General features: G+C 38.3%; 1 protein-coding gene across 2 annotated transcripts in view; it reads right to left on the reverse strand.

Annotated features, from left to right (window-relative positions):
* LOC107035824 (hemicentin-1) overlaps positions 1-17,979 on the reverse strand; it is a 77,207-nt gene that overhangs the window by 30,540 nt on the left and 28,688 nt on the right. For both annotated transcript variants that reach the window (XM_029126057.1, XM_029126054.1), the window contains exons 2-3: positions 3,992-4,181; positions 3,748-3,902 (exon numbers count right to left, since the gene is read on the reverse strand). In XM_029126057.1, the coding sequence (XP_028981890.1) occupies positions 3,748-3,902; positions 3,992-4,181 (345 nt within the window). The remainder of the gene's footprint in view (positions 1-3,747; positions 3,903-3,991; positions 4,182-17,979) is intronic.

Genomic DNA, 17,979 nt, shown 5'->3' on the forward strand with positions numbered 1-17,979 from the left:
AATCATTTGAATGATATGTGAATGCATGAGGGAAAAAATCGTTAAAAAAACACGATTCAAAACGTCGAGCGGGACGAACCGCAACGGTCATAGATACAAATGACGAGTGTTATGGTTATAGGTCATTCGCTTCATATAAATTGCATTGCTTTGAAAAACGAAATGAAAAAAAAAATAGCACAGAGAGAGGGATTTTCGTGTGAAAGAGCGCGTTAGGGCCGCGATTCAACCACTACACATATCCCCCAATCGGCATCTCTTCTGGCTATAACTTGCACAATCGCCAATGCAATCTCCGATAAAATTCGTGTGCTATTTCTGCCAACGCAAACTTTGTTACGGAACAGCTAGACGACCTCCACTCCCACGAACCCCCCCTGGGTGAACGGATTATCCATTTCCAAGCGTATACCCTCCATAACCCCATTGCTTGCTCCCACTCTCTTCCGGGGGATTAAGCGTACCGTGGTATATGCATATTTCGTTTAACGGTAACTTGGTACTCCTGTATTCTATCCGTGATCTTGAAATGTGCTTAAAAACAATTATTTAAATTAATAACACGTGTTTTATGTATTTTTCATGCTCTTCCTTTGGACTTTTATTTTTTTTCTACCCCCTCCCCCACTCTCGTGCGATAACGTCTGACTTATTTCATGTCCCTCGGTACGTTGTGCTGTGCCCGTGTTATTTTTTTATATTTTTTGTACTCTTTTTCATCGTTTCTTTTTTTTCAACTCAACGACGATGTATCGGACTCTGTGGATATACTCTTTGCTTTTTACCAGAGTTGGGGAAAAATCTCGGCACTGCAGTCCGACTTAGTAGGGTAGAATTGATCGCGGGTGAGAAAAAGTGACGGGCTCGTAATTCTCGATGGAGCTTAACCGGTAAAAGTCCCGGCGCGATAGACACACGTAGATTTTTGTGACGTGAATTTACATGGAAAATAGTCGTGCTTAATTAAGCTCGGAGCCGGAGGATGGTTTTCACTTATCAATGAGTGGAGAGAGAGAGAGAAAGAAAGAGAGATGGAAAGGGCCGGTGATCTCATGTCGCTAGTTTCAGCGTTTTTATGCCTTAATTTACACAACGTATAAAAACATGAGGATAATTGGTTCGCTTCAAATATGCGGTAAATGTATTACAATTTATGAGGCCAGTGGAGTTGTTTTCCTCCATTATTGTAATCGTTGCATTTATTTTACACCACGTGAATTTTCATGTACTCCATTGTATTTTTATTTAGTTTTTCGTATTGAGGAGAAAAAAGTGCAGCAATGAAATTTCTGTCCTTTTGATGATTCATTTTAACAGGCGCTCAGATACCTCTGAATTGAATTATTCTACTTCGGGGGAGATCGAGTCTTCATGGTTGGTAACGCTATTAGGGGAATAAAAGAGTTCAGTCAGACGTTCATGATCTAGTTATTCAAGATATGATGGAATTGCGAATTTTTATTGTATTTAGCTTTGCTGTGGCACTTAGTATCTGTAATTTTATCATGAGCGGGGCTCTGTGGATTTCCGTACAACAGAGGGGGGAAAATATTTTAAAACATTTTAGGGTTGTTATACATAGAGATTCGTTGTGTGGCTTATAACATAGCGAGGTGAATTATTGAAGGGGTCATCTGTGTATGTGGAAAAATTATTAATTGGGTAAGAGGATTTCTAGGGAGAATTAGCTCGGGAAAAAAAGGCAGTCAGTTTTTTCCGGATATATCCCACAGTCTTCCTATAATCCATAAATTCAAGTGAATATTTTCCAGCTATTTTTATGCGTTCATTACGGTGTTGTAATGCTGTTGAAAATAATTGGCTGAATTTTCCGGAACAACAGCTTGTATTCTATTTAAGAGAAAAAAGTCAATGGAATTTCAAGTTTCTCTGAAACTTCAGAGAAATCCGGAATTCAAGGAGAAATTTCTCTGAATTTTCCTGATTTTTCGTTAATTTTCCCGGAATAATTGAACTGAAATTTACAGTTCTCCCTAATTTTTCCATGAAATTATGAATTTTCAATGAGAAAATTCCTTGAAATTTCAGTGGAAATGTTACTTGTTAAAAATTTCGAAGTCTCTTAGCGGAAATATCAATGGAATATTTTCAAGAGTGAGTAAAAGCCGAAGATCCTGACTATTTTCCAGCATTTCTCCCTCCGCCCTTTCTAATATTTCAGCAAGAAACCAACGTGTATCGTCTGGTGACAGGCTCATGTTCACTTCAGTGTACATTTAGTACACACAGGGTCCTACATACAGCTGTCACGTTGCATATATGCGAGAGAAGCAGATATTTAATAGAACGAGACATGAGAGGAAAATAGCTGGAGGAAGATATCGCGATACTTGGGAGTTGCTACTCGTGAGTGGCTGCCAGAGATCCTTGGTAACTAATGTCTTCGAGAGTGACATACACGAACACACACGCCCCTTCAACACAAGACGCAATTTCATCGATTCTTATTTTCTCCGAGTGAAATAAAATTTCTATCCCAAAAGCCTTATCCTTTATTTCTCATCGTCAACATTTGTACTGATTTTTATTTTCCAAAAGCCGTTATTTCCTTTCACGTTATTTCCAGCTTTGTATAGGCGATTTTGAGTCGAGTGCGCACCCAAGCAATCTAATACTGCCACGTTCAATTTCGTACGTTTACCGTTTCCCGAAAATTAAGGCCCTCAACTTGAATTGGAACTCTGTCTCGCTTCCTCTCCCGTCTCTGTGCAATTTAATGGTTTTTTTTGCTCCATTTTTTTTTTCTCGTCGGCGGTCGCGCACTTCGCGGAGCAAATACGGTTGCGCTAGCTCGGCACTTCAGACACCACTCGATACAACCAACTGTACCAATTCAGGTATATAATTTGGTTCGTATTGATACCATGAGTGAGGGGATAATTGTACTCGAACACTGCTGTACATTGTCTCGTTGAATTAAAATGGAAATCTGGGAATTACTATTTTCATTTCACTGTCAGACCTATCGATTTTCTCATTTCCTCGGGTCTCTTCAAATTGAAAGGGATATATTATTTCAGCGATTCCTGTCTTTGATTAACGTTCATTCAAAATAGGCGGTTTATGCATTTTATACGGTCGTGAAAATTGCATATTCTCATTATTCATAAGGCAGTGCTAAGTCAACCTTCGTCGACATAAAATTGGAATGAGTTTGAAATCGAAATTCAGAGATGTGCAGAGACATATAAACGAAAAAACCAAGGGCAATCACCAGGGAGAATTTTCCCAGAGAATTTGCGAAAATGAATTTTTTTTTGTGATATTTTTACTGTAACTAAGAACTAGTTTTTGGATCTTAGTACCATTTCCTCTAGAACCAGGAACATTTTTTCCTCTGCCAAAATTATTTTGAATTTCTTTTGGACTTCTAGTAAAAATTCTATTCTATTTTTTTTTTTTTGCTGAAATAGAAATTTTTTATAGGAAATATGTAGAAAAACCAGTTAACCACACACTCAATCTTGAAAAAATCATCTTTATTTCCTCTGTCCTCACCCGGTAAAATCCAAACGTAACCTGACGTTTTCTTTTTGTTATTACCAACACCTATGTATATAAAATGTAAATACTTGAAAATAGGAACAACATAAGCTGTGTAGAAAGATCAAAATCTGACGATTTTTTTGCTAAATCTTTTAACGGGTAGAAAGCACTACGTTTTTCTCTTAAATTTCTTCGCACATTTATAATTGAAGATATTTTATAAGAACTCCTGGTACTCACCAGTGACATTGAGGGTAATATGCTGTACATTATTGCACTCTCGATTTATCGTAAGGTACGTCGCCTCACACCTGTACAACCCCTCATCCTCTACCTTGAGATTCTCAATTTTAAGGAAAGTTTGCGTTACATTTGCATCGTAGTCCATTGATGCCCTGCAACAAGGAACCAAAAACAACTTCATTATGGGGGAGCCTTAAATTGTATTTACAACGAAATTTGGCTAAGTTATGGATGAACAAACCTGCCAGCAATGTCATTGTTGCCACGGGTGGTGCCGGCTTTTTCACTGAATATAAAGATTCTCTGTGTACCCCGATACCATTTGATACTGTGGAGACCACCGCAATTTGGGCTCTTGAGGATACACGGCAGTTGAACCTCAGTACCTCGTTCAGCTGTTTTTTCACTCTTCTTCCATGGCTCGACGCTACCTAAAACAAAAATAATGACGAGACGTTAATAAAGATTATGCGACGGGCAAAAGATTCAAATTGAAACATAAATATGTTTTTTAAAAATGTAGATTGCATAAATCTTTGATCCGAGGATATTTATTCTCAATTCAACGACATGAAGCTCTTTAAAATAATCAATAAGGATTTGAAAGTGGAAATCGCATTATAAATTACAATCAACTAGACCAAGGATCGAATTGGGAATATTTAATTTGTGAAATTTCAATTGAAATTCAATCAGTTCTCGTCACTAGAAAATTGCAGATTCCATTGACTTTCCAATAATTAAGGCTTAATTTCAATACAATAATTCCGTCAAAATTCCGGAAATCAATAAATATTTGTAGCATTTTTCTTTTTGAAATTTCAATTGTTTCCAATAGTATTTTCAATTTTTACAAAATATTCACAGTGATGCAACACTCTTGATACGAAATACTCTTGTTAAAATCGAATTAGACAATCATGATGCAAAAATGGAATACGCTTGAACCAAGAAGATATATGCTTAAACATAAAAAGAGTATTCTCAATTCAGTGACGCGAAAATTCTCAAATCACGTAAAATATTCTCCTCAAAAAAATTGAGGTCAGGTTTGTGCAAACAGGAATAACATTATAAATTACACTAAACCAGGGCGATTGAAATTCGAAAAAAAAACCGCTTTCCGTAGATTCCCCCGTAACAAGTCATTCAAATGATGACACACCATCGGATGAAGCACATCAAATGATGTCCCAGTGCGGCATTCCCCCACCGGGAAATTTGATGCCATGTCATTCCGCCCTACCACCTGCTCCCACCCCACAATATGCATTAATTCCTCCCCCTCCTGTAACACTATTATTCCCTGTTGCTGACACCCCGCAGTACCTCATTCATTTCCAATAGATATTTATATCGCACTCGTTTCCAAAAAGAGAAATGGAAAATTCGTATGCCGAGTGCAGTGCGACAATCAAAACATAGCAATTTATTCGATGCCTGTGTGTACACAAAGTGAAATATATTATTCCAATCGACCTCTTCCCCTCTGTATTTCATCTGATTTTCGTCGATTTAAAGAGCAGTAAACGAAATATTTCTTTGACTTTCAATACAGTGAAGTTCTCACTCGTCGATTTGATGTGCATTGTCTGAAATCTGGGTCAGAGGTGCGAATATCGAGTGCAAGGAAACAAAGGAGAATCCGTGAGAAGTCTCACGAAGAAATTGTTTCACCATTTTCCATGGAAATTTTCTAAAATATCGTGAGGCATCCATTCCACCTCGTAAAATGTACAATTGAATAGCATTTCACGAGAGAGAAACAGTATATTCCATTATCCATGAAATATCCGTACAATGGTACGAAACAAACGGCGCTGACGAGGAATTATACCCGTAACCAAGATTAAATGGGTGATATAGAAACCCCAGCAACAAACGCTTTAGTTCGATTTACGTGCGTCATGACAGCTTCATTCTCTTTGAGACGCATCACAGAGAGCGTATACGTAACTGAATCGCATGAAACGAAATAAATATTGACACAACTGGCTTCGATAATATTGCATGGGGTAACGAAAAATTACTTTACGGTTCAGTTAATCGGAGTGTGAAATGGTATTTTAGGAATTTTCACCTGAAATCCACGAAATCCAAGTGAAAAAATAAATTGCAGCCAGTTTTACTACAATTTTCTTGCAATTTTTCATTGATCTTTTCCCCCCTGTAGAAACATTTGCCAAGTGTCGTACAATTTCCTATGTACGGAGGGAACAGGTGAAGAAAAAACACGGAAAATCAATTGTCCGAGACGTAATTGCAGAGCAAAATGTAACGGAATAAAAAAATTTTGTTTTCAAATATTCTTTTACTTGAGGGAAACATTTATTTCTTCAAAATCGTATTTCTCCAATGGCGTCATTCCCAGGGGAGCTTGATTAGATTTCAATGATCAGAATCATGTTACTCTAGAGAAAGACTATGTTGCACATGACCTTGGATGAACTCCTTCAACGATTATTTATTTTTCCTAAATTTCTCATTCTCTAGAGAATTTAAAATTTTGTTTAATATTGATAATTACTGAGGGCAGGCACTCAACTTCATAACTAACATGATCATCCTCTAGAGCAATATAATTGCCATAATTGAAACCTAATGAAGATTGACTGGGACTGATGCGACTGGAGAAATACGCTATTGAAAAAAATCTAAAATCTAAAATCTAAAATCTATTGAAAAATCTCCTAAAATAATAATTAAATTTTTAATATTACAGACATTAATTATCAGAGAAATTTCACGCCTTGTAATTTTTCCGGCACAAGTGTAGAAAATTAACAATTCCTGTTGCACTCTTTCCACCGACATATAAAAGACTCGAAACTGAATTTCACTCCCCGATTACGTGAGTTTTTCCGTACTTTGTCCTCAACTACATTCTCCGTATGTATGAATCCACCCACAAAAGCTCTCAACGGGTATGTTTATCCATCAGATTATCCTCTATGAATAAAGAACAAAACGTTTCAATGTCGTCTCCACATTCAATACCCCCAATGGTGTTTTCCCCGAGACCCACCGGTGGGGCGTCCCTCGTCTGGCAAAAGCCGGCGTTTTCACTGAGAAAACCAGTAAAAACGTCGATTTTCACCGTAAAAACGTCGGTATTCTCAGCGAAAAAGCCGTTTTTTTCCAGCCAAGGGGCGTCCCCGGTCAGTGGATCTCCAGCAAAAGTCCTGAGATCTCGTCTTTCTCCGTTTCCGGTTTTCCGTGCCGATGCATTCGTGCGATAGAGTACCATAAGGGCTACCCACAATATTCTCCCTCGATCTGATGAATTCCCCTCGAAACATCATGAATCTTAATAGACTAGAAGCTAGTTGAAGCGTCAAATCGAATGTATATCTAAACTACCAACTTAAATTAAGTTGTATCGTTGCTACATCCTACTCGTTTTGTTGCTCGAGAGCGATTCCGCAATGCACAGTCCAAGCGGTTGTCGGATATACCTCTGATTAACTTGATTTATAACCACACTCAAACCCTCCCACCGTCCAATGTTCTCGCTATCGCATCTCTACTCACAGTAACGAGTTTCGATACGAGTTAATCCCTAATGCACTGCTATCATCGATACTAAAGGGTGAATATGTCAAAGAGCCTTACTCACAATACGTAGCCAGACTAGAATAATTAATGAGATCGTTGGACTTAACCTCATCACTGGGTAACTGAACTGAACTGAGAAAACAACAAAGTGAAATGATGAATAATGGAAGAGCGAAAACAAGAGAGCGTAATTTTTTCCCCCAGCTATGACGTTTGAAAATTTGTCAAAAATTTTCTCAGCAATTTGAAGCGTTTCATGCACATATCCTGTTCTGCGAGGGCCTTTTTACTTCATTTCCTCCACTCGGGGTGTAACTCGAGCCCTTTTGAATCGTCCCTCTTTTTTTCCCCATCTCCACTGTATACTTTTCTCGTTCGTTATCGTCCCGCACGGCGCCAACCGTTGGCCATTCGCCAAATTCGAAATCTCCCGTTATTAACCCACTTACGGCGATAGGCAACGATGTGTCACGTTGAAGAAACGCATTACCACCCTTGTCCCAAGCCTCGACGGCTGAAAATTGGACCCAGTGCGCTTCTCTCCCCTTATCTATCGTCTCCCTCCTGTCGAGATTATTGAAACAGAGAGGTCAAATAAATTGGTGAGATAATACTATCGGTAATCAGGGTGTTTTCCCATGATCACCTACGGGGGGTAAACATATGCATCCATATCTCGCAGACTTGGCATCATATTTCACGTTTGATCGTAACCATGTGGTGTGAGGGATTTCTTGTTATTCATATTGAGAATAATCCTGGTTTCCCTCTGGACTAACTTAGAAAGTTGGAAATTTCTTGAAATTTCAGTCACAGCATCATCTGAATTTTTAATGTTGAGAGGTTGAATTCAATTTCAAATGGAAGCGTTCAGTAAATTTCGAATTCATCTTGAAAATTCAATAAAATTGTATTTTTCATGTTAAATAATCAATTTTTAGTAAAGTGAGAATTAAGAAAAGTTGTTGCCTGAATTTTAGAAATTTTCAAGGTTTTTCAGTACCGGTTGGACCTGAAAATCGAGAATTACTTGAATATTCAAGAAATTAACTGATTCGTCAATGAATAAATATCCAGAAATTTCACGTAACTTTGTCGTTGTTAAAAATATCAAGCTTTTTCCCTTGAAATTTCAAGAGTAATTTTCTAACAGTGTACGTCATCCAAATCCCATCCAATTATTTCCCATGACGTCACAAAAATGTGGAACGCGATATAAATTCTCTTCTTTAGTGTAATCCTGTCGAGATTATTGAAACCGAGAGATCAACTAAATTGGTGAGATAATACTATCGGTAACCAGAGTGTGTTTTCCCATGATCACCTACGTGGGGTAAACATATGCATCCATATCTCTCAGACTTGAGATCATATTTCACGTTTGATCGTAACCATGTCGTGTGAGTGATACAGGAGCCCCGCGAGATATCCAGTGAATTTTTTCTCACGAGACCAGGAGAGAAAGAGAGGGCGAGAGAGAGAGAGAGATGGAGCCCCGGAAAAACTTATATTTAGGTGTGCTTGAAACTGAGTACTTACCCCAGTGGGGGATAAAACTTTATGATTCTTACGGGGATGAGAGAGGAAGGGAAAAAACGGTATTTCAAGGTGGCCCAGGAAAAGGAAAGATGGAACTAAGGAACACCGAAGTGACGGAGCAAGGAGAGGCAAATCCTCTTATCCATCACGGTTCCTATACGCCACCAAACCACACCTTCCTAACGGAATTCAAGGAAAAGTATTTTTCTGCCGGGCCGAGTTTGTAAAAAGTTCGGGAGAATCAATATATATGTTGAACACAGATTTTCAAGAGAGAAAATGGAATTCTGGGAATATAATCGGATTATCCTCATGGAAAATAATTGCCAGAGATGAAATACAGTTGTTACAAAATTTCTTGACAACCCAACAATTTCAAGATGGTTTATTTTCATGCTGAAATCACGGTGAACAATGAATGCAGAGTGAAAATTCACCAAGGAGAGAAAAGACTTGGTACGTGAGAATTGTAAATTCACACCCATAAATAGCTGCAAGCGCTTTTCCTTCAAAGGTAGTGGAATATTTTATAAATTGTTGTGTTAGTGAGATCACGAGTTCATACCAATTTACCTCGTTCCTTATATTCCGCAAGCGGTGCTGCTTTGATCGTCTCGATAATTAAAGTCGATGGGAAAACATGAAAAGAGTTTTAGTAATTACCAACAAATAGTGGAGTTGAGTGTGGCCAAATGTCAACTAAATAATTTGTTGACTGTTGATACATTATTAAGTTGACAAAAAAGAATGAGGTAGATGCACCACTCGTTAATATTTAACAAATCATGCATTGTCACGAAGGAATCTCGAGTAAATTGTCGTCAATATTAACTATTAGCGAACCCACTTCGAACCACTGAACAGAATTGATTTGTCAACTATAAATGAACTCTTCTATCAATGCAGAATCAATCATCTGAATAAATCAAATAAACTCGAGCCAAACCCCACAGTTTCGACTTTCACACGACTAGGTTCGCACTGAGAGAAAAAATTAGTTCTGCTGAAAAAGTATACGTTCCGCTGGAGAGATCTTTTGTCGGATTGAATCTATTTACTTGTGCACACAAAAGAGAGTTTCCACCAAAACATGATAATTTTCGTTGTAGTAATTGTTCTTGTGAGACATTTATAAGCCTTTCGGGTAAATACATTCGTTCTATAGAGAATTATGAGGCTCCGGTTTTATCAAGTGAATGTTATTGAGGAATGTATATCTTTGCCCAATAAACCCTTATAAATTCCCTGGAACAAACGATAATTTCAAGAGGAAACTAGAATTTTCTCACACACTGTGTTATTGGCAAAACTAAATAACTTCGAGGGGACAATTTTTTTGGAAAAAATATTCTTTCCTCGTGAACGTATTCTTTCTAGAGTCTACACCTTTGGAGTTCACTCAGATCAAAGGATTGTCGTACATTAGATTATATTTTTTGCTGCCAACGGTTTGATTTCTTCTAGGGATATTTCTAATGATCACGACAAAAATTCAGTTTTTGTGAAAGATATTAAAATTCCTTTCCAAAGCTCATTTTTTCTCTCAGTGTGACACAAACTTTTTGTAAACCGTCGACTCCACAACAGAAGATGTGAACCGAGTTTTGTTAATTATTAACAAATAGTAGAATTGAGTATGGCAAAATGTTAAAATAATGATTTGTTGATAGTCAATAAATTATTTAGCACTCGTTAATGCTTAATAAATCGTAAATTGTCACGATGAGATCTCGAGTTGATCGTAAAAAACATTAACTATTAACGAATGAACCTCGAAACATGCCACAGAATTAGTTGATCAATTATAAATGAACCCAGAATGAACTATTAACGAATGAACCCATCAGCGCAGAATGCAGAATCAATCAATTGAATAAATTAAATAGACTTCGATCTCCAACTCACAGAGTCGACTTTCACACGACCGCGTCTGACGCAAACCTTTCTCAAACTACTTGTCCCACACTCAGTGTCTGACAAATATTCTTCAGAAGCCGCCAGCCCCACAACTACTTTTTCCACTGGGTTGTTGTCTGGAGACATCCCGAAACGCCATCTTGAGCCTTTTAAGCTGTTTGATTAATCTCAGGATTGGGCTGGGCTGTACTGGCGCCAACCAGTCTGCCTTTTATTCTGAACGATAATTTATCTCTCACGTTAGTTATATCTTTTGTTTATCCCTTTTTTTATTCCCCCATTCTATCGTTCAGGTGATTTATTCTCCTTTTCAATTCACATGGATTTAGTGAGTGGGTGGAAAAAAAAATCACGGAATTTCCTCATTACAATTATTCTCCCTGTGCAATTCTGCTTAATACGTAACTCGGGGCATAGGGGAGGAAAAAAAATGAATGTGCGAATAGCTCTCGCAGGGCAAAGAGGAAAAGGACAGGAAGAGGATGAAGAGGAGAGTGAGTGATTTCATGGTTCAACATTTTGTATTCGCCGGGGGTGACCAATTTAGGGTATTCAAGCTGGAATCCAGGGACGATCCATCGCTTAATTACTCCTTCTCCTAACTTTCGTCGGCTGATCGTGACCAAAATGAAACGCCATATTGTCGATTTCTCCACAGAGACTTTACCGGGAAAAAAAATGAATTCCCCTCCGAGATGAAGGTCGATAATATCAGCACAACGTTGGCTAAGTACTGAGCAATACAAAACAACCGAAAAATAAGGGACTGAGGAGGAAAATAGAAGGAATGAGAGAGAGCTCTCGGTACTCAACTTTTTCATTGGCCTGTTGTACCGTACATTACCCTCTTTATTGTACCCTCCTTGTGGCTGTACAACACTTGGATGTAAAAAGGCAAGAGGATAAAGAAGGAAAAAAACAAAAACAAATCTGCAAAGGTTAAAGTGATGAAACGATCGAATATACTAACAGAGCGTAACCCCGGATATAGTGCGATATTCTGAAAGGTGGCAGTGGTCACTGGAGTAAATGTTCGCGTACGTTGCAGCCACAAGTTTTATCGAGTGCCATTACCCCACTCACTCTCTTTCGCTGGTCTATGTCGGGGGGTCCTTATACAGCAATTTACATGGATGAATGCATGACGCTGGTGTTCCACAGCCTGGGGCACTGCGGTGGGCGAATTACAACGCTTAAATAATTCATTCCTGAAATGAGGCTCACTTCAATCTCCCCCCCCCCCTCTCCCCCGAATACACTTCAAGACCACTGACGTTGATTTTTTCTTTCACCCGTTCACCTTCATTTTTTCCGTCCGCACAGGCCGTCTAATCGTTTTCCTATAATTTTTTAAAATTAATGCTCAAAGAGAGATAAAGGAATTCTGTCGATATGGAATTCGTTTCCGGGAATGGCTGTGATGGATTTTCGAATTATACAGATTACAAATGGATTAGCATATTGCAGAGGAAGAAATGAGCTCAGGCTTGGCAATTGCCGTGGGAATGAGAGAGACAGATAGAGGGGTGAACTACCCTTTAAGAATCGCGGGGGTAACAGTATGGGTGAGATGTAGCAGAGACGTGGCTGCACAGAGATGAATGTGCCGGTGGCTGTTAAAATTGGAAACTCAACGAATTTATGACCACGAAGAGCGCGAGATAGGCGTACACACACACAGGCACACACGAATAACAGAGCTTATACGTGTGTATGTAGATGAGTTAGTCTTCCATGGCCCTCTCACTTTTACTACGGTGCCATGCATAACCCCCGCCATTTTCGGATACATGCGTTACCCATTGTAGATTCACTGCCAGTTATTTGTATATACCGGTAGCAATCGACAAACGTAAACAAACAAGGAAAAAAAGATGTGGGTGGTGGGGAAAAAAAACGTGAAATGGGAATGAGAGGGAAGTCGATCTCCACTGACGAATTATTTGCTCGGATGCACCAAGGCAACGTCTGTTTTATTATTATTTTTTCACGGGTTTTATCTCGTCCGAGCGAACTACAATACGCACGAGTCTTTTCTGGTCGAGCCATATCGATGTAGAATGGATCATGGGGATATTTTCTTGTTTTTTTCATTTCTCGGCGACGGTTTTCTCGGAAGATTATTAATTATTGGAATACGACTGGGAGGATTTTTCAGCTCGAGATTACACATATAGTAGCTTGCAGTGCTGCCAGATTTATGACATCCTGGAATATGCTGGTTTATGGTTACAAGTGGAGGATGAAAACACATATATACTACTCCATTTGGATTTCATGTGTAGTCTCGTTATCTGCTGGAGAAAAGTTAGAGTTTCTTGCGAAGTTATGAAACATCAGGGAAGGGATGGGTACAACTGGTGGAGAATATATATATATCCATCGAAAATTTCAAACGACAGAATTTCAAGGGGATCCACTCTACCCGTAAAATCCCCGTAATGGAATAAATTCGATGGTGCTGGTGTATTGAACGTACGTAAAAAGATGGAATTTAATTTAACCGTAACATTTTGATGAGGACGAAATTCCTGTACAATGGCCTGAAGTGGGTGACGTCGCAATTATAATATCAACACGCGTCGGGGGGAAAAAAATTTAATAGCAAACAGGGGGTGGGGTAAATCAGAGGTTCTCGTCATTTATAAAACATCGCTCATTGCACTTGAAAAAAACTGTCTCACTGCATTATTCTTGTTTTTTATTCATGAGATACAAAAGTGCAGAATGTCGTGTAGCCTCAACGAGAATTGACAGAGACCAAACTTACGCCATAAGGCGAGCCATAACGCCCGGCTCCGTCGAGCTGAAAGGACATTATTCTTTTTTTTTATCTCCCAACCACCTCCTCTTGCTTGAGAGGAGCCAAAGAATGCGCCATGTCGTCGTAGGGGTTGCTTGGTTGCCGGCATTGAATGGAACACGAGAAGAAGGAGGAAGAAAAATTCTCTCGTTTTTGGCGGGGGAGTGAAAATTTTCGTCGTGATGCCACGACCGAGATGCTTCGCGTCTACTTGAATGAGTATTATGCAGAGAAAAACTGCGAGTAGAGCTCAACTGAGCCTCATGTACCACAGAAAAAAGAGTTTTATAGGATGAAAAAGGTCGAACTAAACTTGGACATTTCTTTTAACTTGTAATTTCTGGAACTTTCTAAGGGCTTCATTACGAGAAACCCCGCCAACGAAGAAGGATCTTACAGTTTTCAATTTCAAAACTACAACGTTGAAAGGTATTTTTTTTTTTTAAGTGAATATGTTTTATTCCATTTTGCGGGGCATTCGCGGAATCACCCCTAATGGTCATCGCTACCTGTCAGAATTGTAGAGAATTGTAAAAAATTCTAGATTTTTCTAAAAAAAATTCTCCGATTTTCAAGACAATTCGAGGAAATTTTCCAATTTTTTAGTTTTCCATTAACAACAGACCGACACGTCGACGCACCTGCGCACGAATATCCACCTAGACATGTCCACGTTAAGTTTAACTGCTGTCTGAAGGACACAGCCCCTTAGTATTTTTTAAATGCCAATTTTTGATTGATTTTTGACGATCAATGTCAATTTTTGACGTTGTGAATTTGAATTCAATATAACATCGAATAAAACTCTTCATTTCAATTTTTTATATTTATTCGAATGGTATTCTTATTGATAGTCAATCAGCTCAAATATTTTGTATTGCATATTTCCGACTTCAATGCCAATGTTTTCATTAAATCTACTTAATGGGAGCAAATAAATGATTCGATCGATATGGATAAAAATGCAAATAAAAGTCAAGGTTCAATGCGAATGCAACTTTTATTTCGAGCTATTTGAATAAACCCATTCATCTAATTCAAATAAACCATTTCTCTGATGGGTGTAGCGCGTTGCATACGCTGATTCAACAAAATTCCATTCTTCATGTTAAGCGATCATTGATATTTCAATGACAATCTGAATTCTCCGATGCATTGTGAGGATTGAAGATTACACGGGCAATGCCACAGAAAACCGTTCTTTCATTCGACGCCATTTTGTCGGTTTTCAATATTTTATTTCGAAAAAGTTCTTAACTATTCAAAGAAAAAAATAAAAATAATGATTTTTCAATTCCTTCTGCCTAAAAATGGGGTTTTAAGAATAAAATCGTTCATTTTAAGACATTTCCTAAACTTTTTTTCAGTTGTTATTTAATTTTTCTGAAAAGCTGAGACCTTCGTTGCGAAAAAAACTGCATCCAAAGGGTCGACTACATTCAAAAGAAAAATTTTTATTAAATTTTCGGTTATAATACCCCGAGACCTTCAAAATGGTCGGCTATTTCCCGACAACTTCGTTGCATACAAACGAATATGTCAAGTTTTGCAGGTTAAAAAAATTTCCGAGTGCTTGCGCTTGTGCAATAAAGATATAGAATTGCGGTATTCTTTGTCATCGTGGTACAATCGACAATTTTTTGTTATTCTGTTTGCCAACGGGAAATTATCGATATAATTCTCTTCTGATTGGACCACGGGACGTCGAATACCGCAATTTTATTGGTCACAAGGGTGATGGGGGAAACAATCAGCGAAATATGTCGATGTTTCCCCCTGAATCGCATGCAACCTAACTCTCCTGAAAATTACCAGTGGAACGTTCCTAAAACTTTAATTTTTTCCAACAATGTAACTGCATGAACGTAAAACTTCACGTGAATTAGTGGTCATTAAAAATGTCTGAATTTCTGACAGCAGATTCCTACATCATTGCAACAATTTATCAGCAGAATGTGTTACGTCGAATCTCCGAGGAAGGGGGTGATAGTTTATACTCCATGACAAACGCAAACGAACAGAGTATAGAGGTGGAGATGCCAAGAAGGAAAAGTACCCAGTGAAAAGGGAGAAGTGCAGAGTGGGAGAGGCTTTGCAGGGCGTATCTATTGTAATGCGAATGGAATTCGCCTCGAAAGACTCTTGGTGTGGCAGGCTTGGCGGTTAAGTCGTGTGGAAACGAGCACATGGCCTGGTGAGATTCAAGCTTGCACTTTCAAGAGCCCATACTTTCCCAACCAGTTCGATCTTTTCTCCTCTGCCGCTTCCTTTCGGTTCATCCGATCTCTTTCTTTTTAAATTTTTTCCACCACCATTTTTTTTTCTTCTTCCATTTCCTGGAGATAATGAAGATAGATAATAAAAAGGAGAAACGAGAGGGGGGAAAATATATAGATAAACAACGGGCGTAAAAAAGTAAAGACAATGGAGGTGAGGAATAAAGTCGCTTCAGTGGACTTTTAGTATTGTCATATCGAGTGAATGGAGACTTAATACCTGAGCATTAATGCTCAGATTGTATGTACTTTGTGTACACTGCGAGTGAGATTAAACTCGAGTAACATCCATTCGGAGAGGAAAACTGTTACTTGTCAATGTCTTTGTTGAAACACTTAACGACTCGCAAATGCTGCAATTGCATTGTCATGCTCACATTCTCATTTTGTATACGGAGAATCAGAGGGAAAGTTGCAGTTCTCAGTCATTTTTACTGGCATGCAGTACCCATGGTACTTAAGGAAGTACTACACCCTTTCGGCCAAAATTCACTTTTTTTTTCATTTTTCCGGCAAATTATTGATCGGATTGACGCGAAATAATATTCCTTTTTTGAGTTTTATCATTATTGACTGACTCACGAAGGTTCATGGTAGTGCAATCATTTTCCTGCATTTTTTCTAAAGTTTTGTGAATTTCCGAAAAGTTTTGGAAAAAACGCAGGAAAATGATTGCACGATCATGAAATTTCGTGAGCCATTAAGTAATGACAAAACCCAAAATCGGTATATTTTTTCACGTCAATCCGATCAACAATTTACCAGAAAAATTCAAAAAACGTGAATTTTGGCGAAAAGGGTGTAATACATCCTTAAATCAAGGCACTTTGGTTCTGAAAACCAGTAGTTTGAGTTCTTAAAATAAGAATTGTTGGTTAGTAAAGTCAATCCTACACCGAGAAAAAAATTCTAACATCTGAAAAAGATTTACTTCAGACGCCAATGAATGCCCCCAATGGTTCTTATTTCAGATGGAATCAGATGGATAGATGGTTTGATTGAAGGAGCTAGTAATGAACCTGTTAATCAAACTCAAGCTTCATTTCTATTTGCTGAAATATTCTCCAAATATAAAGAACAAATGTTAAATTGATTGAAATAAAGACTATTTGTTAGATATATAATTAATATGTAATAATTCTTTGATTGCAATTGATATTACACAATTAAACCATGTTCATTGAAATAAATACATGACTTTATTAATTGTTCACAGAAATATTGTCGAGAGTTTCATCAGATTCAAATGCATCATTTCACTGAGTGCGTTTCACAAGTGGAAAGGTGTTAACAAATGTTATATTCAATCCAGAAATACGTGTCGACGTAAATGATTTCCTACTTGAATACTCAACTCAGTGTATGAGACTCCAGATATTTATCAAAGAGCTGACAGAGTCTCTGTCGCCATCTGCAGCGTTTGAGGATACACCGGAGGTAGGTCAAAGGCGAAAAATGCATACATAACAATCTGTGTGAGCATCGACTCTATTGCTTCCTCGTCGTCACTATCCTTTCCACTTGTGCAATATTTCATCCTCGATTATTTTTTAAATCCGGCGAGTTCAATTTCCAGCTCACGTCGCTTTCATAAAGATAAAGAACGATATATATCGCCCATTGAGCAAGGTGTGTTACGTATGAAATTCCGTATAATCTTATTAATTCAGAATCTGAACAGCTTGATTTCGCCAGTCTTCCGCGATTATTATTTTCTCTTTGACTAATATTCCTCTCTTTTCTCCCTTTATTTCCGTTCGAGTGAGTTGAGTAGAGGTGGACGGTCGTTGATTGGAGAATGGGTTCAACAGAGGAATAGAAAAACGCTTTTTATCGCAGCAGACTGCGTCTCGTACGAGCAAGCCCACTCCTGCCTTTTAATTTTCTTTCACTCTCTGAAGTTTCACGTTATTACGCTCGATATGATGACTGGAGGGTAAAAGTTCACTTTGATTCTTCCTCCGATTCCACGAATTTTCTACAACATCACTATCTGTGTTAGGTGAAGCATCCAACTGCCGCTAACAACCCTGAATTATACGCTCGTCGAGTGAACAAACATTCTAATGGCTGTCTTCTACCCCCTGCAGAATATATTCACTCAAATTGGAGGAACTGTTCGGATAAGGGTGACGCGGA

Source organism: Diachasma alloeum, unplaced genomic scaffold, assembly GCF_001412515.2.
Source record: "Diachasma alloeum isolate Michigan unplaced genomic scaffold, Dall2.0 Dall_scaffold_00176, whole genome shotgun sequence".
NCBI lineage: Eukaryota > Metazoa > Arthropoda > Insecta > Hymenoptera > Braconidae > Diachasma > Diachasma alloeum.